The sequence below is a fragment of the Vigna unguiculata genome, chromosome 8 (genome assembly GCF_037176805.1).
Source record: "Vigna unguiculata cultivar grain cowpea cultivar isolate G323 ecotype 2 chromosome 8, ASM3717680v1, whole genome shotgun sequence".
Lineage (NCBI taxonomy): Eukaryota > Viridiplantae > Streptophyta > Magnoliopsida > Fabales > Fabaceae > Vigna > Vigna unguiculata.
In genome coordinates this window covers 2095574-2121681 of record NC_140799.1, presented here as the reverse complement: position 1 = coordinate 2121681, position 26108 = coordinate 2095574, and the positions used below count along the sequence as shown (strand labels likewise).

The 26108-nt window shown below is 28.2% G+C and overlaps 4 protein-coding genes across 11 annotated transcripts; 2 read left to right on the top strand and 2 right to left on the bottom strand.

Moving 5' to 3' along the window:
* The first annotated feature begins 616 nt into the window (after positions 1-616).
* On the top strand, positions 617-1299 carry LOC114193605 (calmodulin-like protein 5). The gene has a single exon (XM_028083475.2). The coding sequence runs from the start codon at positions 617-619 to the stop codon at positions 971-973; it is 357 nt and encodes a 118-aa protein (XP_027939276.1). The 3' UTR covers positions 974-1299.
* Positions 1300-6764: 5465 nt separating this feature from the next.
* Positions 6765-7384, top strand: LOC114194466 (uncharacterized). Its single transcript, XM_028084707.2, has one exon. The coding sequence runs from the start codon at positions 6836-6838 to the stop codon at positions 7169-7171; it is 336 nt and encodes a 111-aa protein (XP_027940508.1). The 5' UTR covers positions 6765-6835; the 3' UTR covers positions 7172-7384.
* Positions 7385-7609: 225 nt separating this feature from the next.
* LOC114194465 (phosphatidate phosphatase PAH2) lies at positions 7610-12612 on the bottom strand. 8 transcript variants are annotated; one of them, XR_014984236.1, is made up of 11 exons: positions 11182-12611; positions 10714-11010; positions 10535-10608; positions 9981-10065; positions 9602-9688; positions 9422-9494; positions 9005-9048; positions 8782-8910; positions 8604-8705; positions 8318-8454; positions 7610-8214 (listed from the first exon to the last, which is right to left on the bottom strand). XR_014984236.1 is itself a non-coding variant. In XM_028084706.2 (11 exons), the coding sequence occupies exons 1-11, from the start codon at positions 12007-12009 to the stop codon at positions 8395-8397; spliced, it is 1653 nt and encodes a 550-aa protein (XP_027940507.1). In that variant the 5' UTR covers positions 12010-12612; the 3' UTR covers positions 7610-8394. The 8 variants fall into 8 exon arrangements, 2 of the variants coding, with proteins under 2 accessions (XP_027940507.1, XP_027940506.1); XR_003606391.2 differs by having other exon boundaries at positions 7610-8107; XR_014984237.1 differs by having other exon boundaries at positions 7610-8018.
* Positions 12613-19365: 6753 nt separating this feature from the next.
* On the bottom strand, positions 19366-20801 carry LOC114193524 (BRI1 kinase inhibitor 1-like). The gene has a single exon (XM_028083355.2). The coding sequence runs from the start codon at positions 20593-20595 to the stop codon at positions 19699-19701; it is 897 nt and encodes a 298-aa protein (XP_027939156.2). The 5' UTR covers positions 20596-20801; the 3' UTR covers positions 19366-19698.
* Positions 20802-26108: the final 5307 nt, after the last annotated feature.

Sequence of the window (26108 nt, the reverse complement as noted above, 5' to 3'; positions counted from 1 at the left end):
TTTTCTACAAAATTATAAAAATCGTAAGTATTTCCTACAAAATTTGTTATAAAAAGTGTTTTATACAAAATATTTTACAAAAATATTGACAGCAATTTCCTGCAATTTTTTTTCATAACAAAATTTATAAGTATTTCCTACAAAATATATTTCAAAACAAAATTGACAGGAAATATAAATTTTTTTAGTAGTGTATATTATTATAATACTAAATTGTTTATTTCCATTGATATTTTTTGGAATCTCAGTCAAACAAATATACACCTTATACTCTCCAACATGATCTTTTTATATTTTTAAACAGCCAGTGACCTTTATTGGAGTACCACAAAATTTCTCATAAATGTGTTGGGTTGGAGGGGGAAAGAGGTGGAATAAGAGTTCAAGAATTTACGTAATACATAAAATTAAATGAAATTAATAAATAAAATTTAAAAAGTTTGAGTTTCACCAATATTTTTTTCATTTACGTTCTATCTTCTTCTTCTTTTTATTATAATTTTACAAGACACTTTAATCTTAATAAATTTCGTTAGTTTTATTTTTTTTTACCAATTTTATTTCTCTCTTTCTTATCGACAAAACCCACAACGGCCTGTATAAAAACACTCTCTATATGTCATTTGGTGAGAGCATAAGCATTCAAAAGCTCAAAAAAACACTTAGTGAAATCAAAATGCCTGTGAGAATCCCTCGTATAATACCCAAGCCGGATCAAAAGTCCTACCCTGAGAGTGAAAATGCCATAATGAAGAAAATAATGGATTCGTTAAAAGAAGCAGACGCAAACAATGACGGTCGTTTCAACAAGGATGAACTCAAGCATGCCCTCAAAGACTTAGGTGCCTACTTCCCTGTTTGGAGAACAGACCGTGCTTTTGATAGAGTCGATGTCAACAAAGACGGTCATATCAGCGGCGATGAAATCGATTCTCTCCTCGAATATCTTCGCTCTCGCGGCTATGGAAAATAAGTCATCTATTTCATCCAATAACCAACCACCCCATATATATATATTCTTAATTGTATGCGTGGTGATATTAATGTGTGTTCTGCAAAATATAGTTTGTGAAATAACATCCATGTCTTCACAACTAAGGTTGAAGATGGATTCATGATTTATAGCTATAACTTTGTTTTTCAAGTTTCTAAATCAGAGTTTCTTCCTCAAATAATCATGTTACTGAGTTGTTTGGATGGATCACAGTTTCTTGGTATAAAGAAACCAATACTGAGTGAGCCAGATACACTATATATGCATGAAGTCTTGTAATATATGTGTGTGGAAGTTTTTTTTTTTTTTCCTTCTCTCTTATCTACACTTGTGATTTTAAAATTGTTTACTCGTTAAACAGTTTCGTTTCTTTAGATAACTTTGAAGAAAACAATGTTCTTGCTTGTTGGATGAGAACTTAATGAAATTATTGATTTTCTTTTGTTATGAGAACTTGAAGACAATGAACATAGTTTTGTTAAGATTATAACTTGCGTATTTTGTTAAGATTTGACCACCATGGATAATTTGTGATTTTTTTTCTTAATATTTAATGAGCAAATTCCTTATTTTGGCAAGAGTTCAGTGTGATTATTTGTATTTTCCGACAAAGAGCATATATGAAGAGATTAAAATTCTTGTAAACCGTATATGATAGAGATTCTTCCTTATCTTCCTTGCTTTTGGCAAAGTTACTTTCAATATTTATTAACAAAATCAAATATTAATGCAATTAATTGCGTGACTTGTCCCATTAAAGAACCACAAATCTCAGAAACCTACGTTAGGACAAGGTGACGGAATAATTACATCTGAGATCTACAATAAAATAGAGATAAAACAAATTTATATTATATAAATGAATATAAATCTCAGTTTATAAATTGTCTTATAGGATAAATTAGATTTAAAAATAATTTTATTAGAAAAATAAAGATATTAAATAATGAAATAGCTTTATTTTACATGAATAATATATAATTTATGAACTCCTTTTAAATTTGTTTTTGTTTCTGATTTTTTTACGGTTATATTATATTTTATATTCATTTTTTGTTATTATCAATAATAATATAATACATTTTGAATATATTATTTTTTCCTTCTAAAATTATTGTCGAGATATGTCATTGTGTAATACTAATATTGTTGTTCAATGTGTATATATATAAGATTTCTCATGCTGTGAATATATATTTTTTATCAATAAAAAGGATTATATAAATGCAACACTTCGGTTACCAGAGAAGATATATGTATAAAGGAGAAAGAAGAGAATGATTGAAGTGGTGCCCAGTGGGTAACATTTGAAAATTTCCAAATTTGGTCTTCTGTGTATACTTCCTGTTTAATTATTTAGAAAAAAATAATGGAAATTATAGTATAATTAGATGAAATAATCAATATTAAATTACTTACAAAAAAAATAAAATAAGGATTGAGTTAAAAAATTAATTTTATTGATATAAAATAACTAATAATAATTATAAAAATTATTATCATCAACTCTACTCTTACTCTTAGTATATATATATATATATATATATATATATATATATATATATATATATATATATATATATATATATATATATATATATATATATATATATATATATATATATGTGTGTGTGTGTGTGTGTGTCAATATATTTTAATCTTGATTTTCTTATTGAAATTAAATTTAATTTTTTGTTAACATATAACCTTTTTATTTATCCTAAATTATTATTAAATAGCCTTTCTTTTGTTACGAGTTTTCTTTACTATACAAAAACTACTCGAAATATACTACCTGTTCACCTAACGAAATTTCTACAAAAAAATTAAATATGAATATTTCACTACATTAATATATAAAAAATATTATATTAACAATAATACATATTAATTAAACTAATATATAATAAGAATGATAATTAATCAATAATATAACTTTAGAATAACTTTTATTCTTTTTTTTTGTTTTGGCTAACCAAATAAAATGAATCAAATGCTAACTTCTAAGTGAATTCTCTCGATCGTGGTAATGGGTCCCAATCATATTCTTGGTCAAATAAAGACTCATACACGATTGTGTTTGGTAAAAGTTCGTCGAGAACATTATAAATAGATGATGTATAGGCAAAGTGATTTAGACTCTTCTGATTTATTAGATTGTCTGAAATCCAACATTTACTTGAAAGTTGGAATATTTTTCCAGATACTATCAACCCGTCCACTGGAGGGGGAGTGTACCAATAAGGGACTCACCCTTAAGGGAGAGATTGTTAGGAATCCAAATGTGAGTCTAAGTCCCACGTTGGCTAGAAATGAGAAAGTATTACACAACAACCTTTTTTCATGACAAATATAATTAGTGTCATATGTGTCTATACTTTCCATGTGTCAATTGGTTAGAAATGAGAAAGTAGAACACAACAACCTTTTTTTCATGGCAAATATGATTGGTGTCATATGTGTCTATACTTTCCATGTGTCAATATATTTTTTATGAATCATATTTTTCACATGGGTGAAATAACATTGTTTATAAGCACCAAATAACCCACACTTTTTGTTGAATTATAAGAGAAAAGGTGCATCTAATTGAAGGAATCAAATCCAATGGCATACCAAACTTGAGAATATTGTTTGTTCAAACTGTGCACCAACCTAACAACACAACATGATTATTTATATGCTTCCTAAAGTCCTTTAATCTAATATTTAATATTTAATTTGAATTTAGAATTAATTAATGCAAAACGGATACGTTAATTACGGAAAAATGAGACACTAGCTAGGATATTTTTTATTCCTTTGAGATACTTATGTGCAAAGGAAGGAAGGTATAAATGATAATAATAAAATATGAAAAAATATTCTTTTAATTATTCCTTCCTAAATCAAATTACAACTTGTTTGTCTCTCATTTCACCACAACCTTCATATACCTATTTATTTATTCAAAATATCGAATCACTATTTTTATATTAATATTCGCTTTAAAATAAATATGCAAAATTCAGTTTTTGAAAATCTAAAAAAAAGGCATCACGTGCTAATATATTCATGTATAAATAAATGTTGCAAGAGATAGTTACTTTAAATAAATAAAAAGTGGTTTAGCAGGTGTTAAATGGGATTAATAAGAACAAACAATAATATTATTTAAATGTTTGGGTGGAGGGATATTATTCTTTTTTTCCGACAACTGAAGTTAAAATAAATTCATGGTAGAAGAACTTAATCAAGATAATTTTAAAAGTTAAATATTCTAATGTTAATGCTTATTCTGTGTTAAGCCATGATTCATTAACTTTGTATTGGAATAAGCTTTCTGTTTTCAATTAATTTATATAATTGTTCTTTCATGCAACAGTGGTGAGGATTTTAACCATACTCGTTTTCGTTTTTCAAGTAAAAAAATGAATATATATTCTTTGAAATATGTATTAAATATAAAGAAAAAATATAATACTAATCTGATTTCGAAAAGAACATATATATTTTCTTAAATATCAAGAAGCTATAATTATATGAATTTTAAGATAAATTACTAAACAAATTACAAATATTTTAATAATTTAATATGAGAACAAAGACAAAAAAAATCTATATACTCATTTTGTTTCATACCCGAACCTGATCTATAAAGTACATATTTCATATCAAAATGAGTTAAATGCAGTTAAATGCAGTTAAAGGTTTATTTTTCTTTCTAAGTGGTATGATGTTAATGATAGCATGATTCTTTTGGAGTTTTGCGATAATTAAAGAAAAATTATTTCTTAACAAAGGTTTGTCAATAAACTTTTAATTATACATACGTAACGGGATTGATAGTATCTTAATGGATGAAATAAATGTTTGATGTGATTCAAAAAGAAAAAAAATTATCAAAATATCATAATTCATGATTAAAAAAGGGGTTAAATATATTTTTGGTCTTTCAACTTTTAGTGGAAATTGAAATTAGTTCCCTTTTGAAAATTTTGAACCAATTTAATCCTTCAACTCTGTAAATGCGTGAATTTAGTCATTTTAACCAAATTTTATTAAGTTTATTTGACATTTTAAACACATCTCATTCTAGTATTTTAGTTTGTTTACACCGTTTGACATATTTTCTCTTTAATATAAATTTAGAAACGTGTTTGAAACGTTAGATAAACTTAAAACAAATTGGTTTAAAAGACTAGATCCACCTATTTCTAAAGATGAATGACTAAGTTAGTTCAAGGTTTTCAAGAGGTACTAACTTTAATTTTTACTAAAAGACAAAAACATATTTAACCCCTACAATATTATTGTTGTGAGTGAAAAATTGAGCAAATGGAAAAGAAGAATTTAGTTTGGTGCTTGGTGACGAAATATGCGTTACTTCATGGCTTTACAAGCATCGACGTGTTAGAATATAGTAGTTAGCATTTGTGCTATGGCATATAATTAATTTCCTTAATCTAAGTTGATTATGTAATTTAACCCTTTTATAAAATTTGAATATATGTAATTATGAATCGTAAAACTGAGCAAAAAATCATTTCCACTATTCAAAATATTTGTTTCAACGTCAGAAAGTCTCTATATTACTCAAACTTATGGTTTCCAAATCACATAGGAATAATTTTATTTAGAACAATACCACTCATTTTCCTTCATCACTTTATTCACTTTATATGTGTTTGGTTCGGTGTTAGAATAATATACGATTGATTTTTCAACACAAAATGCGAATAATTTGACTTTTAAAATCAATTTGAAACAAAAAAAAATCACTTCTAAAAAAAACAATAATTAGTTACTTTACAAATCGATTCGACCAAAATTGATTTCAACCAAAATTAATTTTTCAAAGCACCTCCAAATATGCATTATGAATTTATGATTGTCTAGAATTCTCCTTGTGATTTCATTTTGAATAGATAGATACAATAGAAGACTTACATCCACTTTTGATCGTAATTACGTTAAAAAAAATCTCTTATTTCTATAAAATTATAAATTTATTCAACTTTTCAGTTTTTCGAATTAAACAATTTTATTCAACATTAGTATATTCTCTACGTGAATGTGTTTCCTATGATTACCTATATTGAAATTTATTTTACATTATAATCAATATTCTGTAAATAAGTAACAGTATTATTATTAACTACTTAAAAAAAATTCCGACAAAAAGCATATGAAGAGATTAAAATGTAAATATGATAGAGATTCTTCCTTATCCTCTATACCTACTTGCAATGTTTATGAACAAAATCAAATACTAATGTAATTAATTGGGTGAGCCTCCCATCCCATCAAAGAATATATGCCACATCTAGCACTAACTTGGACAAGGTGGTGAGATTAATTTGAGGAACTTTAGAAGAATAAAAATATTAGATAACTTGATTCTCTTAAAAAAATTACAAAATCATGAATGTATTATTTAAAAGGAAAAATATTATTCGAGAGAAAATGGATATTAATGAAAGACACTGTTAAATGGTAGTAAAAATAAGTGTGATGCCAAAATATCCGTGACTTATTTAAAATCATTAAATAAAAATTGAAATATATAAAATTTTAATTTTTTTAATAATTTTAAATTAAAAAAAAATGTATTACTAATATTTTTCTTTATTCTATGGGGAATTTGAACACATTTAAAAGCAAAAGAAACATATTTATTATGCTATATTTTGCTGGATTTAATTTCTTACTTATCTACAACTTTCAAAACGAAAAATTTAAACTAAAGTATATAAATTGTTTCACCAGTGACCTCTATATAACTCCCTGCATGTTTGTGGCATTTGGTGACACCATAGCTATTCATTCATCTCTTCCCACTGTTTTCAGAAGAACAAAACAATGTCTTATGTCTATGAAAGCAGAAGGCCAGTGAGAATAATCCCTACTCTACCAGGGAAGACAATAGTGGTGTCTGGTATACAAAACAAGACAATTTCTGATAGTTTCACACTGCAGAAAATAATGGAAGCACTGCATAATGCAGACAGAGACAAAAATGGAAGTTACGACAAAGATGAACTCAAGCAAGCCCTAAGAGACTTAGGTGCCTACTTCCCTGGTTGGAGAGCCTTTCGTGCTTTCGGAAAAGCTGATGCCAACAACGACGGTCAAATTAGCGGCGAAGAAATCGACACTCTTGTTGAGTATCTTCATTCTTGTGGCTTTGGAAAATAGTCATCCATCACTATTTCATCAAATAATCTAATAATCTAAGTGTGTTCTGTAATCATATATTACGTAATATAGTTTGTGTTTGTGTTTATATACCCTCATGGCTACACATATATAAGGTTGAAGATGGTTAATAAATCATGATATATAACATGATTCATATCAGATATATAACTTTGTTTTCAAGTATCCAATAAATAAGATTTCCTTCCTCAACTTTGTTTGTGTGCTTGAAAAATACTTCTGTTACTCCTTTACATAGGATCAGTTCCTTATTTTTTCATTTAGTTCTATTTTGCTCAAATTTAAAAAGTTCTATTTTTCTGCTGTGCTATTAGCATTGTTTTTTCCATAAATGGGTCAATTTTTATGTTTAGTTGATTCTTACATACTTACTCATCAACAAACAAATTATTGCTTGATTTTGAGAACAAAAAGATATTATCATCAATGGTTAATAGCATACAAGTTAGTTCCTTTTTTGAACTTTTACATGAGCATGTGTTCATTTGTTCACAAGTTGAGAAAATGAATCTGAAGATAGAACCTATTAATATTACATACATACAAGGTGAAGCCACTCATTGACTATGAGAAGACAACAACGTTAAACTGATGTGATTCTCATCATACGATTATTATTGCCATGTCCATGACAATTGAATCAAATAAATAATCACTACAACAAACTGTACAACGAAGAAAACAATGTTATGTGTCTGATGTTACACCTTTGAGGCGAAGTTGTAATTCTGAAGCAGGAAATTGTATTCTGTGCTGTCATAAATCCTCTGTCCATCGAATTCCACACAATGATGCTGATTTCGTCAGGCTTAGCTAATACACATCACTTATACAAGCAACATTAAGATCAAAATGAAACATATTGCATGCAAACTTTGATACTTGAATCATCTTTTTAAGGCCTAAGTTCTGAATCTGTGGCATTTCATATTGAACAATAGTCACACAGCAATCCAAACAGAGATACCAAGCAAATTATTGCAGATAAGCTTAAAGAAATCTCCCTAAACAGCTTAAGAAATCTGTTTAATGAAAGAAAGAACACAAGATTATAGGAAAGATTGCAAGTGCATCATCACTCAAATGAAAAATTCTACTCAAGTCCAAAGATGCTTAAATTTTTACCTATAAAATTCTTGGAGCAGCACAGTCTGCAGTCCTGCAACTATCTACACCAGAACTAGATAAATGCCAAAAGATCCTTAATTTATAGCAGAAGAGGTCTCGGGTAATTTCCAGTAATTCCATGAATTAAAATCTTCCTGCAGCCAATATTCAGAAAGAACAAGGCCAATAAATAATGTACATCAAGAACAAATCTTTATATCATCAGACTTGCTACTAAATTCTGGGAAGACCCAAAATGAGTTTGTGGGGAAATAAAATAAAGAAAAAGCCTTCGGAGTTGAACCTGTTCAGATGAGTTTGTAGGGGGGAACATTCCATTCACAAGAGAATGAAGAGAGGTGTATGAATGTGTGTCAAAACAACGACTATTTACAACAATCTCACCCTGAAAATGAAATTTTGCAAACTATGAGTAACTCGGGAAGTTTTAGCATTTATACATTTTCAAATATAATACTTACCCTTGGATTAATGATGAAAATTTTTCCTTTTGGGATTCCGACCTTAAGGTAGCTTACTTCATCAGTATCTCTATTTCCAAAACCAGCATAGAATGGATTGCAATCAGGAGGAAAAAGTGCCTTAATGTCCTGCATGCATTAAATTTTCACGTATCTTAAATAACATGAATATACTGAACAAAAGAACATTTTTTTACCAATTTTAGTGCAGTGGGAACCTAACCTCTAAACATGCAATTTTGAACTCGTGAGGAGCCCTCCGGATAACTGGAAAAGGAGAATAAATGCATCATAATCCCCAATATTATAAAGGCATCATGATCAAGGTTTCAGTTCCAGTCTCAAAGCCTTGACAACATATTGAAAAAATCTAATGCATCACCTAAGATAACTCCTACAAAAACTAGTGTGTTTTAAACCTAGTATTGGACCACAAGATGTTTGAATTGACAATTTTAAAAACTTTTGTTAGTTAGTTCCTAAATAAGACGACATTAAACAATCAAGTAAAAAGGGATTAAAATGGATAATAGGGAATTTTCAAAATCTAAGGGACTAAAAAGAGAAAAGGTCATACTTATACAAGTGAGCAGAGGAACAGCAAGAAGAAACAGAAAAGAAAGATGAGCATACTAGTTACCTTCTCGATATAGAGAAGGAAAAAGTCCATCAGGGGAAATAACAACAGGACCATCTGGTAAAACTTTCCCATCCTGCATCATAACAAAAGGAATTTGATGATGTAAACTGTTTTCTTTATTTCATGATCTTGTTTTGTCCATACTTGACATTCAAGATTGATTTGAAAATTGTGTATCACCTGCTTAAGGTTGCAAAGAAATTGTCTGGTGTGATAGGCCTGAGATATTGCGCGAGCACTGAGAAAAAGTAGCTGGTAGCCATTTTCCTGTAGAGCGTGTATTAGACTAGAGAAGATTCATAATTGTTACAGACAGGGTAATGGACATTTTCAATCCTAGAACTCCCTAGACAATGAATTGACCATTAGAATGAATGAACAATTATGTAAAATACAAGTCATGAATCTTGTGGCCTTAACAGATAATCACTTATTTGTTTTGGGAAAACCTGCCAAAGAACAGTGCTGATATAAACAGTTACATTGATGTATAAGAGCAATGAATTTTCATGTTGCAGTAATCTCAAAACACCTTAACACACAGGCAAGACAGACAAACCTTGATATCTGAGAATAAATGAGCAACGCCTGTTTGCGACCAGTCGATTCCTACTAATGGCATGAATTGACCTAGAACATCTGACCTGTTGGTGTAAAACAAAAGAAAGAATTTAACATTGTTTTGTGCTTTGTTCAAGGATATCAGGACAGAATTGTTTCGTGCTTTGTTCAAAAGAAACAGGATTCATGGAGCATCTTGTTCAGCACCAAAAAATAGAAGTTTACTTTGCTAACTCATAAGAAGAAAGAGTTTGGTGTTGTGTGTTTTCTCATTGATTTAAGAAAATAAGTCAGGGAGCTCTCCCAAAATAGATTATAGTTCTGACTTATTGTTGTTGGTATAGGCAAGATACAGTTAATTAAAGTTGAGTGATCGATTCAATCATTGTTGATATTTCAGTAAAATTGCTGAAGTGCATTTTTTGGTTATATCAAATTAGCAGTGAAAAGGCAAGAAACTATTATAAGAATGAATAGTAACTATAATTCTGTTAGAGTACAATATGTATTTATTTGAAAAACTGTTTCCTTTGCACTAAGATATATCCTCACCTTGTAATTGTTCCATCTACATCTGATATCACTATACGAGTATTCCATTTCCACAAATATATTTGAGCATCAACCTGAAAGTCAAAAGAGTATTTTAAAATAGAAAAGAAATAACAATAAAAGAAACAAAGTGAAAGGCAAAGTAAGCTTCATGTATTGAAATAAAATTGATTACTAACCTGCTGGTTCCCCATAGCTGTGGAGAAACTGAAGGTTATTGTGTTCCTCCCTTCCCTCAGATTCAAGGATTCAAGTTGTTCAGACGTTGGAGTATTCTGTCTAACATTCTTAATCGAACAATCTCTTCGACCAATATTGACAGTATGAGATTTTCGAAACATTGGTTTGTCTCCAACATTGCCGGCAGCACACATACCAGAATGGGAACATTCTCTTTGCTGAGACTGTAACACAGAGGCCTCCATTTGTGTTCTCCCAATGTCAAAATCCTTAGTCACTTCCTCACTTTCTTTAACCTAAACAAGAACTAAAGCACATCAGTGGAGAAGTTTGCAGCAATGGATACTTCTGACAAGACAACAACTACTATGATAATAGACATATGATAGTACTAACAGGTTCAAAAATTCAAATTCTAAGAATAAAAGCTCCAACAAGTTCACCAAGAAGAATTTAGCATGATTTACCTCAGGTAGAACTAGAGTTGCAGGTTGCAAAACCTCCTCAGTAGTGAAACGAACTTCTCCACATCCTGCACTTGCAAGGCGCATCTCATTAGACACAGGCTTTGATCTGGTAGCATCTTGCTCACTGCAAGAATAAGATTCCTCCTTCATGTTACGTGGTGGTAAAGGTAAACCATTGTTCAAGGCCTCACCCTTAGTTTTCTTCCTGTCTTTTCGTGGAAGTTGATGATCAAAACTGAGATTTGTTGACCACTTCAGCTCCAACAAGTTGGCTGCAATCTCAGCACGCTCCACGGAATCCACTCCATTCACATCACCATCTTCACCCTCTCCTCCTCTCAAAGACCGTGACACAAGACCAAGAATTCGAGAGCGGCGAGACCTGGTTCTACCAACAACCTTAGCCTCTGCTTTTGAATTGCCCATAGAATCATAGTTCCAACTTATGGACTTGAAATGCCTATTATTACCACCACCCTGTGGCATGACACCATCACTATCACTCGTACTTTCACTTTCACCCTCAACTATCGATTCCCCTTCTTGTTCTTCTTGTGTGTCTCCATGGTTGAAAACAACTTCCCCTTTGAGGTTTAAATACAAATAGAAATCAGGCTCTACACCGTTGACACTGATATGAACCTTCACCTTCTCCTTCGAAACCATGTGCAATTTCCCAAACCTAACATACCAAGGAGAGGATTTGAAGCTCCCATCTTTCTGCCGAACCACAACAATGTCCACCGCCCCACCAAAAGGAAGAAACGGCCCTGAAACAGTGTACACGCCGCGGCTGATGTAGCTGCCAAGCCTCCCCACTGCTTGCATGCTAATTTTTTTTATATGAAACCACAACTATCCTTCAAAAAAACTAATCTTGCTGAAACCCAATAACAACACCAATCTTGTTTTTTCTGACTGCGAAAATTTACGATGGCAAAACTCATACAAACGTTGATCCGATTATAACACAATCATTTGGTGATTCTTTCGCCAACCCGTGTAATATGTATTGTGTTGTTTTCTAAATTTGGACAAAAATTGCAGCAACGGAATTTCGTGATACGATGAATTTGCAGAAGGGGGAAAATTCTTAATTAGAGATCTGCTGAACCTCGTACGTTAAACAATACAGATGATGCTGTGTTGTGTGGGACACCGACTTACAAAACTTAAAGAAGGTACCGCCAAATGCAAAAATGGAAGAATATTCGGTTGGAAAGTGGAGAATGTGCTTAGATTTTGAGAATATTCTTGAGATCTAATAATCCTAATCCAATTGCATTAAATCAATAAAAAGTAAAAAAATAGCCGTAATTGATTGAAAGTTTGAATTGAAAGTTGTTGAAAGCACTGCGTTGGAGGTTCTGAAAATGCCGGTGATAGCTACGGAACGCAACGAAAGTTGAGAATTTGCAGGGAAATATAGAAATAGCGTGTGTTGGGTGCTACCACCATTACTAAATCAACCATAGATTAATCATAATCACTTTATTATTCAAAACAAACCGTATATATGAGATTAATTAGAGCTGTAAAAATATACTTCATCCATCTATAACGTCTGAAAACCCACAAAATTTTTATCATCGACAAGAGAAAGAATTGTAACACAAATTGGATCGAATGATTTTTCTTTTATTTAATGCTTAAATACCTTTTTTTTCTCATTTTCGTAATGGTAATGTTTGTTGTGGATGGTCCTCATCTTGACAGAATGTTTTAAATGGTCCTCATTTTTTACCGAATGTTTAATAGGGTTCTCATTTTCACAATTCGTGTTTGTGACATCGTTTAAATCATTAAGGGAGCATTATACAAGTGGCACATAACACATCCTAATACAAATCGTGCCATTGTACAATGCTCTGTTAATGATTTAAACGGTGTCACAGAAAAAAAAAACCAAGTAAAACATGAATTACAAAAATAAAGATAATTATGAAAAATGAGGACTAAAAAGGTATTTAAACCTTTATTTTATTAGTTTAGTATGTATGGCTCGTATAGATCAGCATTTTATTCATAAGAATGAAATTAAATGGTTGTTTAGTATAATAAATATTTTTAATATAATTAAAAAATTATAATTATAATTTAGTACAATAGTTATAATTATAATGATTAATTATATTATTTATTAACGAAATTTAAATAAAAGCAATAAAATTATAACTTTTATATTAAAATTGTAATTATTTTATTATAATAAAAACTAAATATGTCAATACTTATTATTTTAAGTTAAGTATATATTCTACGACTAATAATTAATTTTTAAAATATATATTATAGTATATATTTATTTGTATATTATAGAGTGATTTAAATTTTAAAAATATATTTTATTTTAATTTTTTAAGTTATCTTCTCAACCGAATGTGATTCAATCAGAGCAATCCAGTTAATAATTCTGTATAAGATAACATTTATCTTACAAAAATTTAAAAAAAAAGTATAATATTTCTTTTCATAAATGCATCTTTAAATTAACTCTAAAATATAATATTATATGAAATTTTAATAAGAATATATATATATATATATATATATATATATATATATATATATTACTATATTACTATATTACTATATTATTATGACTAATATCTTATATTAAAACTACATAGCATGTTTCTCGGTATTATTTCTTTTATGATATCTCTAAGTTTAATATAGAACCTTATCATATTAACAATTTAATAAAATAATAAATATAATAATTTTGAATAAACAGTTTAATAATCCAGTAGCTACATGTATAATAGTTTTAGAAGTTCAATGAATAAATGCGCAACATCTTTTTTATAACTCGAAGTAATACATTGTAACAATTTTTATAACTCAAACAAACATGTGTAAGACTCTTAAATATGTCATGTTATATTTACAACAATAATTTGTAAATAGATACCCTTCTATAATTATATAATTATTAATTAACTTTTATTAAAAATATGTACTACCCAATTATATATGTTATTTAGTTATATATATAATGAGAAATTGTATGGGTTTTATTTCATGGTCTTTTTATATTCCTTTTCTTAGATTAAAAATCTTATTCACTTTTAATAACTTCATTGAAATTTAGATGTTGCAATGTATATATGTCCACACTCTTCACTCAAATAGAATAAATCAATCAAAATATAAATAAAGGCACTTAAAAGACAGCAATATATTAAGAAAAGAAATTCACATTTATTTTGGGATTTACTTCTCATGTTATAAAAGAAGTTGGGTGTTTTTTTATTGGAATACATTCCAAACTCTTTTTCTTTTCCATTCCTTTTACTTTATTGCTTAAGAGAAAAATTAAGAGAATGTTAGTTTTTTCTTTTAAAGTTCTTATTATATTTGTTTTTTCCACTTCCGAGAGGATGTCATTATTTTCTCTGTGGACTAGAGAGAATGGTATATAATTTTGTTTCTTTAATAAAATTAAATTATTTGTCTATTATCTCTTTTGTTCCTTTTATTTTAGTTGTAAATACTTGTGATAGTGAATATAGTGTGGTAGTATGGAAGCAAGTCTCTGAAAGTTTTGGTTAGGAAAGACTTGGTATTTAAGTGTGTCCATTAGTGATTCACCTCTCTTTCTTGAGAATTATCTGGTGGTGCAGTGGTTCATGGTATGTCTTCATTGTTCCAATAGACATTATTATTCATAATGAGAAGTGCATAAGTCACTTTTAAAGTCATGGCAACAAAATATGAGCTGGAAAAGTTCAATGGAAATAATTTCTTATTGCGGAAACTGAAGATGAAGACAATTTTGAGAAAATACAACTATCTAGCAGCGATTGAAGAAAAACCTGTCCATGGACATCACAAATCAAAAGTGAAAGGAAATGAATGATAATGCTATTGCAAATTTGCACTTAGTATTGACAAATGCAATTTTATTCAGCATTGTGGAGAAGACTATAGCAAAGGAGGTTTGAGATATTATCATCAAATTGTATGAGGTTAAATCACTTCAACGACTTCTTCAAAATAAAATCGTGCACACAAAAGTACGACTTAACCCCTTTTATAAAATTCCAAGTAAGCTACTTATCTCCCATTTCACTCAACAAAAAACATCTACATTTAAAAGTAATAAGAAAATAGTAAAACTAAAAAACAAATAAAAGTGGTCACCAACAAAATCATCCATAAAAATGATAATTTACATTCAACTATTTTATCAAATGATTTTATTTTATTTTATTTGATATTTTATAAGAACAATATTTTTTCAAACCCCTTACTAGAGTAAACATATGAATAATTCTAACCTTATTTCTAAACAAATGATGAGTTTATTTAAGTTAGAACTAGTTATAAAACATGAAAATAAAAATAAGATTATTTGTTAGAAAATCCCGACCTAGCCTGAAGACGGCCTGACCCGGATGACGGTCAAGGCAGGTCGGATTGACGTCCTAGACGTGTCGACTTCAAGTCGATGACGAAAAGTTTAATAATATATTTTTCATATTTAAGAAAAAAGTTGATGGGTGGATCTTGGTCTAGAGAGTAGTTTTTGTGAGATTTTTAATCTTGTAAACTTCTTTAATTGGAGCTTTTTTGTTCTGCAAGTTTTATTGACTCTATTCCACCGGGGTCATGGTCTAACCCTATGAGTCAGGCTAAATTGACAGCTCTATTAACAACTATAAGTTAATGTAAAAACTTGTAGTGAAAGAAGTTGGCTAGCATTTACAATATTTGGATCATTAAGAGAATTAAAGTCCTTATAAGAATATTAGAGAAAGGGACGATGCAAAGGTTTTTATATAGTCCAGCCAAATTTTTTTGCCACTATAATCGTTAGGCCTTAGTTTTCTTTTTGCGTTTTATGAATGATAAAAGAAATACATATCTAACACCTCTATTAACAAAACCAGTTACACATCTTCACACTCTTTTTGCATCGTAAAACAAACATAATTTATGTTCGATGAAGTTATGAAATCTACTTAAGAATAATGTTACGTAGGAGTATTGACAAGCCATCTCTAACACAACGTAACCATTTGAGAAATTCACACAATAGCTGAAAAATGAGAAATAAATTTTTAATAACAAACGATGAATTAATAACACAATTTGAGAAAATCTATTGTAATTAACTCATATTAATAATAAAAAGTCAATTAATAGGAAAATTTTGTAACTTTTACCAAGTTTAACTAGTTCAGGAATAGTTTAACGATCCAAATTATGCGTTCATGGTCTATGACCTAATGTTTAACTGCAAAAACAAGTCGTTTTCATGAAGAAAAAGAAAAAAATCATTGTTATTGGTAGAATAGTAGCCATTGACATTAGTTAAAGAAGCTGACCAAACGAAAGAAACTAAGGAAGGGATTAACAGTTACGATGCATTGAAAATATCTGAAATATTTGCTTAATTGTTTTTTTCTTTTCAAACTTTTGAGTGATTAAAATATTTTTTAATTGGTAAGACTAAAACCGGAGTTTTCACTCCAAAATTTAAATACTACAAGTATAGTTAATTATTTCTAATTTTACTTAAATATTAATGCAATAACTTTATTTCAACTAATTATTATATTTTTAAATTAAAGGATATATATATATAGAGAGAGAGAGAAACGTGTAAATAAATAATTCATAAATTAGTGGAAAAAGTATTGATTTATTGTTTTGGTGATGGACTATTGAAGGGTTTGGTTAATGTCTTGGTGATCTTTCTCTTGACCAATGGGCTTTAATTTCAATTGGGCTTTTATTGAAAGGAGTTTGTGACTAACCCTTCTCACATCTATTCTATATATAGACTTCATCATTATGTTTATTCTTCATCATTAGTATGATGTTTGTGACTTTCACCACCATTTCTCTATCATCAAAGTTACACATTTCAAATCTCAACATTCACAATAAATATATATATATATATATATATATATATATATATATATATATATATATATATAATGATTCTCTATTAACTTACCTTAATTGTTCTTCATCCATTCCCATCTCTCTTCAATCATGTCTTTCCTTTAATTTCAGTAATAATTATTTTGATTAAAATATATCTCCACTTTCTTGTACCTTTTCATTGCCATTACGTGGGGTCGATTTTATTTTATTTTTAACTTTATTGATTGTTGGATCAACTCAACCAAAGTTGATATTTGATTCAATGTTGGTGGAGAAAATCACACACAAATAAGACAAAAAATATAATTCCCAACAAAGTGCATCTTTAAAAACAATAATGAACTTTTTTTTAGATAATTGTTATCAAATGATAATATATCACCAAAAAAATTAAGTCCCCGAAAGATTTCTTTTTCTTTCTACCCTCTCTTATATATTCTCATATATTTAGGTCTAGGACCTTCTCTTTTTTGCCCAAAAAAAATCATGTATTTTATATCCTCCATTTATAACTATAATTGTTTTAAGTTCATACATATTAAGAAAATGATAATTGGTATGTTGGTACATTAAAACACCCATATTTAATGAGTTTGGAAGATGTTAACAGTGTAGTAAAACATAATAAATGTTATTTTAAAACGAAGCGAACGTAATCAAAGTTGCAAGTAATTTATAAACTTGGATATTTGTAGTTGTGTTAAAAAAATTATTTTATTAATTAAAATTCTTTGTCATTTTTGTTTAAATATCCTAATTTGATTTTTAATTTTGTTATTTGGAAATAGACATGTTATTTCTAATCTCTTTTTAGTTGGCAAGTCAACTTGATGGGTGAAGACAACAATATAACAAATGTATTTTGGACACACAAGAACTTATACGAAAATATTCGAATTGATGAAATGCTTAAAATTTAATATACCATAAAAGAATTATATTAATTTCGAATTACTTTTGCTAATTGTTATATTATTTTTTAATTCTTTTTTTTTAAATTCACAACTGTTTCGTATTAATTTATTGTGCATGAGAACCTAGAATAAGTAATGACATATATCTTTATATAAAAAAAAATTACTATAATTGACATTCCCCCACTAAAATAATATTTCAACTTTGTCTTGAATCACAATTCTTTGAATTGTACGAGTTAAAAGCTCCTCAGATTCAACGAGTTAGGTTTAACTTTGACTCTTTGCATCCCCAAGTAGGAAACTCACTTTGAAGTTCTTAACAAAGAATCCAAACACCATAGAACACCCCTTTCTCTTTTCACATGTTTCCTTTTTCCTTCTTTGTTTATATTATTGTTGAAAATCTCAAACTAAAAATAAAACAAATTCACACTATATTACTAAATCAATAAGTTAAATTAAGTTTAAAGTTGAATTTTTTTTAATATAATTTATTGTAATTATTTTGTGTTTGAAAGTATAAGGAGAGAATGATGATTTTCCCTATGTTGTTTATAGGAAATAATTTGGTTGGTGAATAGACTTAGGTTTCGTCACTGTTAGGTATATCAGGAAGCAATTCGTTCACACCCTTTAAACATATGTATGTAGTTTGTGATTTGTCACCAACAGTTGTGACCTTACTCTTCACAAAAAATTTGATACAACTTTTTCTTGACATGATTGTGACAGGGTAGAATTAATTATTTGGCAAGGAAATTGAATGAATCAGATATATGATATATCTGGTCCAAACACGTCTCAATTGGATATGATTTTGAAAGAAAACAAAATACCAACGCAAAGGAAAAGAATGGGTCATCATCGTTATGGAAGGACAATCCAGAGAAAAACATTGGCCCTTAAATAAGATCAAATCTCACATTTCTCACCCTTTTATTATAATGTCAATGTGTTTTCAGACGAGAAAGTTTCACCGACAACAAACATTAATGAGATCTGAACTCAACTATATAAGATATTAATATTACTTTACAGAGGAGATGGTTTCATTAGGGAAAACAAACATTAATGAGACATGAACTCAACTAAATAAGACATTGACACCATTCTCAACCCAAAACTTTAAGACAATAGATATATGGGTCTTTATTCTTATATAATACTTTACTTTTTCATTTCTAACCAATATTCGACCTAGATTCACACTTGAATTTCTAAGAGTAAAAATAGCCACGTAGAGAATCAGTACCATTTTCTTTAACAGTTTCGTGTGGACACTTCTCTCTTATCAACCCTTCTATTATGCATACTTATCAATTATTCTATCATTCATCTCTAAATGGAAACAGAACATGACAATACCTGAACCTTCCAAGAATCCATACATATATAATACAACTTCATCTGCATTCTACAACTTATAATCAAATAATTTGAGATACTGGTTTTTTCCCCATCGCATTATTATGGTACACTTTTTTATGTACACGCTCATTTAAACTTCACATACAAAATCAATGCTAGGAAATAACACTCTAGGGAAAGAAAAGTAAGAAAAATAAGAAAAATTCTCTGGTATCAATAACCGAGGTAATTTGAGTGTACTAGTCTTTCACTTTCACCGTGTTAATTATGAGTCGTGGTGGTTCATTGAGAGAAGTGTCTGTGTCTGAGATGTGTTTAACAGCAAAAAGATTCAGCATTTGAGTTTCTCTTCTTTTGAAATTGAATTTTTGCAGTGAGCAATTGCGGCTTGAATGGCTGCTTGCAACTCTTCCATGGTACTGTCTCTAGCAGAAGAAGGGAGAGGTGTGGTTGTTGCAATCAAGAGACCACTGTTTGTTGGAGAAGTTCTCATTGATGCTGGTGCTGAATATTGTTCTCTCCAGCTCTGCTTATAATTTCTTGGAGTTACATTTCCTGAATAAGAATAACTCTGTCCACAACTGGGTCTAATCTTCTTCTCTCTTTCTCCTTTGAAAAGCATCTTCGGTTGAACCATTCTCAAGTACTTTTTGATTGCATGGATCACATCAAACCTCACCTTCTTCTTCTGCTTCACTTTATCTTCCTTGCTATCTCGGCACCCTTTGTGGCCCTTGGCTAATCCAAACAATGAAAATGTAAACTTGGACTTACCTTGTACCTTGTTTTTTCCCATGTTGTTGTTGTTGCTGGTGCTGTCTAAGGTGGTGCTGTTGCTGCTGCTGCTGCTGCTATCCTTAATGATGGGGTGGTTTTGGTGTTCTAATAAGTCTGTGATGGGGAGGGTGAAGCTTTCCATGGAATTGGTTGAAGAGCGAGGTGAAGAAGGGAGGTGTGAAAGGAGGTGCAGAGGGAGCAAGTGACCATGGAAGAAAATGTCATCAGCAGGAGATAAATCAAGTGCAATGGAAGATGGTTGAGCTTTGGAGTTATTATCTTGGGGGAATGTGTGGTGGAGGGAGATTGTGAAGGAGAATTCTTGAGAAGGGGAAGAGGGAGTTGAAGATTGTGGTGATGATGAAGCTTCTTCTTCTTCTTCTTCTCTATTTTCTTGTTGCCATGATAACTGTGCTGGTGCTGCTTCAATTTGGTGCTGATGAGTCTCCATAAGAGTGAGGTTGGCTTGAAGGCTAACAAGATTTGATGCAATATCTGAAAATCTTGGTGTTTAGTCTTTTCTTTTTGGTAGGAAGAGAATTGAAAAAGCTTTGTGATCTTGTGTTGTGTGAGTGTCAAATAAACCTTTAGGAAGGTATAAAGGAATCAAAGAGAAGCAAAAGAAAGAGAAGGACTCTTTGTCAAACCGCATTTGGTCTTTTGACGATGTATTGTCTGAAATTACTCATAATTTTGTTTTTATCTTTAAAAGTTTAGAAAATAAAAAAAGAAGTATTTAAACTGTATTTGATCTCGACTTTTAAATGAGATATATCTTTATAGATTTACCGGAACATATTCATGACCGGTGTCATTCTTTTGCTTTATGCTACAAAAGTTGGTGTTACTTACAAGAGTTCTGTGTAATGCTATAGAATTGAACATCTTTTATTTCTGGTTTGATGCAAGTGTAAGTTACACTTTAAATAAAGTTATGAAAGTGGAGTGCTTAATAAAAAAAATTATAATTTTTTTATTTTAAAAAAATTAAATTGAATGTGTTATTAATATTTTATATAAAATATACTCGATGTAGTATCTTTTTAATGAATTCCCATAGATGTGAAAAAGAAAAAGAAAATGAATGAGTGGTGAGTGGTGAGTGGTGTGTATAGAAAGGGTTGGATCCTTCTGAGGAGCAATTGGGGAAATAAGGTGAGAAAGAGCCAAATTTAGGCACCAGAACGTGATGGGATTGGCCACGCTGCATTTCACATCACACGTTATAGATCAAAACTGGCCTTTATTTTGTATATGTTATACACAAATTTGATTTTTTATTTACAATTATAGTTTATTTTAATTTTTATAGTTTCTTTTACTTAGTTGGATTTAAAGATTTCAAATAAAATCATTTTATTTTATTTTATTTATTAAATTAGTTTTAATCATTTAAAATATCATGTCTCAATCTAAAAGGTGTCATATATCAAATTCTTTAAAAATATTATGTGTTAAAATTTAAAACATGTTATATATTAAATTAGAAGAGATCTAAAATAAAAAAAATTCTAATTCTAATACCTGATATATTTCAAACAATGTTAAATTAACGAAAAGAATTAAATTAACTTTATTTTATTGAAACTCGAATGAGTATAGAAATCAAAATGAGTCATAAATCTAAATATAAAACAAATTCGTATTTTTGCAATTTACCAAATAAACATATATAATATTAGTTTGTTTTGTTTGTTATATACTTTTAAGTATTTACATGTAGTGCTTTATTGAGAAAAAAACGCAGCTCCTTTTTATTTTATTTATTGTTTCACATGTTTTTTTCTCTTTTTTCTTGGAACGGTTATATATATATATATATATATATATATATATATATATATATATATATCTCTTTATTCTCATAAAAATAACCTCTTCATATTTTAAAATCTTTCTATTACAATGAGAATGAATAGGTTTATGATATTTTTATGGGAATGAAAATTACTGTTTATAATAACTATTTATTTACATTAGACTTTTCTTTTTCTTTTAATTTAAAGTTAAATAGTAACCAACCAAACACGTTTATAAGAATATAGTTCTTGGATATAATAGTCTAAATAATAACATTCCCATAAATACAAAAAAATATGTGAAACAAAAGTTCTAGACTAATTTCGGTCTAGATTTCACACTTATTTTTAAAATTGTTTTTTTATTTAATAACTAATTTAGTTCTTGTTTTTATACTTCAAAACCATAAAATATTATTGAGTGAGTAGATTAACAGATATAAAATTATTTCAGTTAGTATCATTCAAAAAAATTATATATTCTTGAATTATTCGGAACATTTTAGAAAGTATAATCCTACATGTGCACCAGAGTTACTATATTTGGGGATAAAGAAACTTATAGTTCATCCATTAATTTTTATTTTAACTATCATGCTTAATTTTTATTATATTAACAATATTCATAAAAGAGAGATTTCTGAAGTTCTATTACGTTTAACTTGGCTGTTTGAATTCAAACCAAATAATTAAGATCATTAATTTAGAGTAATAATTTCTTATTCAATAATCTATCAATAGCTTGCAGACCTATGAAATGAAAATAAATGTTAATAGTTATTTTGTTTATGTAAATGTGTGCAAGATGAATAAGTCATAGGTTTGATTATTCAAACACGTTTTTTCTTTTACTAATATTAGCACAAACATAATCAAACTACCTTTATTGACTAAAATTGGTTTCAACAGTACAAAACTATATTATAAACAAAATATGACAACTTACGTTTAACATTATGATTTTACTGATGAAATGAAATGAAACAAAACAAATAAAATTGAGTTAAATATGTTTTTTTTTCCTTTCAATTTTAGTGAAATTTAAATTTAGTTTCTTTTTAAAAATTTTGACTAATTTAGTCATTCATTTTTAAAAATGTGGAAGTTTAATCTTTTTAACTAAATTTTGTTAAGTTTATCTGACGTTTCGAGCGCATTTTATAATAATATTTGAATTATTTACACTATTTGACACATTTTCGTTTCAATGTCAACTCAAATATTATCGTAAAATACGTTTAAAATGTCAAATAAACTTAACAAAATTTGGTAAAAATAACTAAATACACATATTTCTAAAAATAAATAACTAAATTAATATAAAGTTTCAAAAAATAACTAATTTCAAAATTCACTAAAAATTAAAGAAAAAAAAAACATATTTAACCCAATAAAATTTGTATACTACATTTTAAACACTATAATAAATTTTGATATCAATTTTATCCACAGTGCATTTAATTTCATTTTATGGCCTTACATCATCACACAGATTTATTCGTTCTATATTAAAGTTCACTCACACGTTAATATTATTAAACATGAAAATTTAATTTAATTTTGAGATACTTTTATAAATGAGTCGATTCTGATCTCTTTCAAAATATAACTTATACAGTAATATCATTTACTTCAATGATAATTTTTTTTTTTAAATATTTTTTCCCTAAATTTAATTAACTTTTGCAAATAATAATAATAACAAGATACAAATAAAACTATAAAAAATATGTATTTCAACTTACTCTTATATATCCTAATAACATTTAATAAAAATGTTATATCAATTTTAATTAACAATGTATTTTTTGTAGTTGTAAGAAAGTTAAATAAGAACAATTAATATGCTCCTATTAGATTTGTTAGCATGGATACAAATTTAAGTTTTTAAAGCATTTGGAGATAACTGTTTATGTGAGTGAGTCTCCTGAAAGAGAAAGTTCGATGTGCGTTTATACGAAGAGTTTGAAAATTGCACCGACTAGATCAAAAGGAATCTTTGAATATAGCAAATTTATTTTTGGACCCTTGTGAAGAGACAAGGATAAGAACAAAAGTAATTTAGATATAATTAAGTGATATTTATAATAAACAGAAAAATTAGAAGTTACTAACGATCTAAATAAGTTTACTAAAATGAATAAATTTAAAAATTAAATATATAATTGTTAAATTTATTTACTTTTGTTTCTACCACAGTTCCAATAATTTTACATTGCTTAGAAGGTGAAATCTAAAGTAATTTAAATATTTCTTCTACCCTTCGCTTCGAGATACCTTTTAAAGACAAAACTTTGACGAAGTCGAACCCCCAACAATATCTCAGATATATAATAATAGATTAAATATATTTTTGGTCTCTCAAGTTTCAGTGAAATCTCTAATTAGTCCATCTTTGAAATTTTAGACCAATTTAGTCTTTCATCTTTAAAAATACATGAATTTAGTCATTTAAACTAAATTTTGTTGAGTTTATGTGACGTTTCAAACACGATTTACGATAATATTTGAGCTAATATTAAAGAGAAAATGTGTCAAAAGATGTAAATATTTCAAATACTAACATGAAATGTGTTGTGTTTGATATGTCAGATAAACTTAACAAAATGTAGTCAAAAGGACTAAATCTACGTATTTGTAAGAATGAATGACTAATTGGTCTAAAATTTTATAAAAAGACTAATTCCAAATTTTATTAAAATTTAAGAGAAAAAAAACATTATTAATCCTATAATAATTGACAATAATTATATCATTTAACTTACATGAATCAGAACAATAACATCCACTGTGCACCGATGATAAAATTGGAATGGTTAGGAATATTATTAATTTATTTTGGATAAAAAAAAAACTTAAAATTTAAATTTAATATAAATAAATATTTATTAGTTGTGTGTGTGTTTGGTCCTTGTGATTGAGTTCCCCACGTGCACTCAAAGGTGTTTGGTGTTAACAGAGCAAAGAGTCAAAAAAACAAACACAACTCTCCAAATTCTAATCTTTCATTTTATGTCAACTAGTGAATGGCCCTATTCCTTTGCAATTCAAGATTCTATTCCTATCATTTTCTTTCATTTTCATCACTAACAATTCTTTTATAACACTTTTAATAATCTCTTACTTACATATTTTTCAGTGTAGTTACATGTGATGAACCAAATAATATCCAAATAGTGGATTACTATTGATGATGATCTTGGAAATATAAAAAGCACACACACACGTTGACCCAATAATTAACGTAGTACAATCATATAAAGAGTGAAAGTAATTTGTTGCAAACCAGAATGAGATCATCATCACCACATTGAGTTTCATATTTTTCTTATCCTCAATGGGAGCTAATACTAACCATACGTATTCAACTTTGAAATTATGTTGAATACTAACCATACGTATTAGTTAGATTACAAAAGGTGATAATAGTCTAAATTATTTATTTATTTAGACAATTAATTGAATTAATATAAATTAAATTGATGCTAATTTTAGAACGGTGTAACACATATTTTATTTGTAGAGTTAAATATGATTTTGGTATTTAAATTTAAACATGAAAATGAAAATTGTTAATGTTGCCATCTTTGATAATTTTAGTTCTAAATTTTAAAATAAATTGATATAATTTTTTTAATTTAGTTATGTTAATTTTTTTTTTGTTTTAAATAGTATTTTAGGACAATATTTAAAATGTTTACGCAATTTATCATGTTTAAACTCAAATGTTAATTTGAAATTCCGTTTAACATGTAAAAAAAAAATTAACATCAATGATTAAAAAGATTATATTCATTCATTTTTAAAGTTTAAAAATTAAAATGTATTAAAATTTAAAATATGGATAAATTCCAATTTTATACCGAAGACACTATAAAAATATATTTAACCTTGATTTATTATATGATAATGTTTCTTTTCCATTGGAAATATCTTACTCTACACACATTTTAATTAATATTTTATTTGATTGTTGATGTTTTTAAGATAGAAAAATTCTTTTTATTGTTATGGCTTATAGTTTTATTTAAAATTTAAGTCTTATATTTTATAACATGTTAGCATATTTTAATATAAAAAAAAGTGTTATAAGGTATAAATTACGATCTAGAATATGACTCATACAATGAAAATCTTCTTAAGCATTAAATTATTTCTTTTCTCT

Excerpts from the sequence above, each read along its gene's own strand:
- LOC114194465 (XM_028084705.2), bottom strand. The coding sequence starts at position 12,009 with ATGCAAGCAGTGGGGAGGCTTGGCAGCTACATCAGCCGCGGCGTGTAC. Across the intron at positions 10,066-10,534 it reads GTAGATGGAACAATTACAAG|GTCAGATGTTCTAGGTCAAT; the intron begins GTGAGGATATAT and ends TTACACCAACAG. Across the intron at positions 9,495-9,601 it reads TTCTTTGCAACCTTAAGCAG|GATGGGAAAGTTTTACCAGA; the intron begins GTGATACACAAT and ends GTTATGATGCAG.
- LOC114193605 (XM_028083475.2), top strand. The coding sequence starts at position 617 with ATGTCATTTGGTGAGAGCATAAGCATTCAAAAGCTCAAAAAAACACTT.
- LOC114194466 (XM_028084707.2), top strand. The coding sequence starts at position 6,836 with ATGTCTTATGTCTATGAAAGCAGAAGGCCAGTGAGAATAATCCCTACT.
- LOC114193524 (XM_028083355.2), bottom strand. The coding sequence starts at position 20,595 with ATGGAGACTCATCAGCACCAAATTGAAGCAGCACCAGCACAGTTATCA.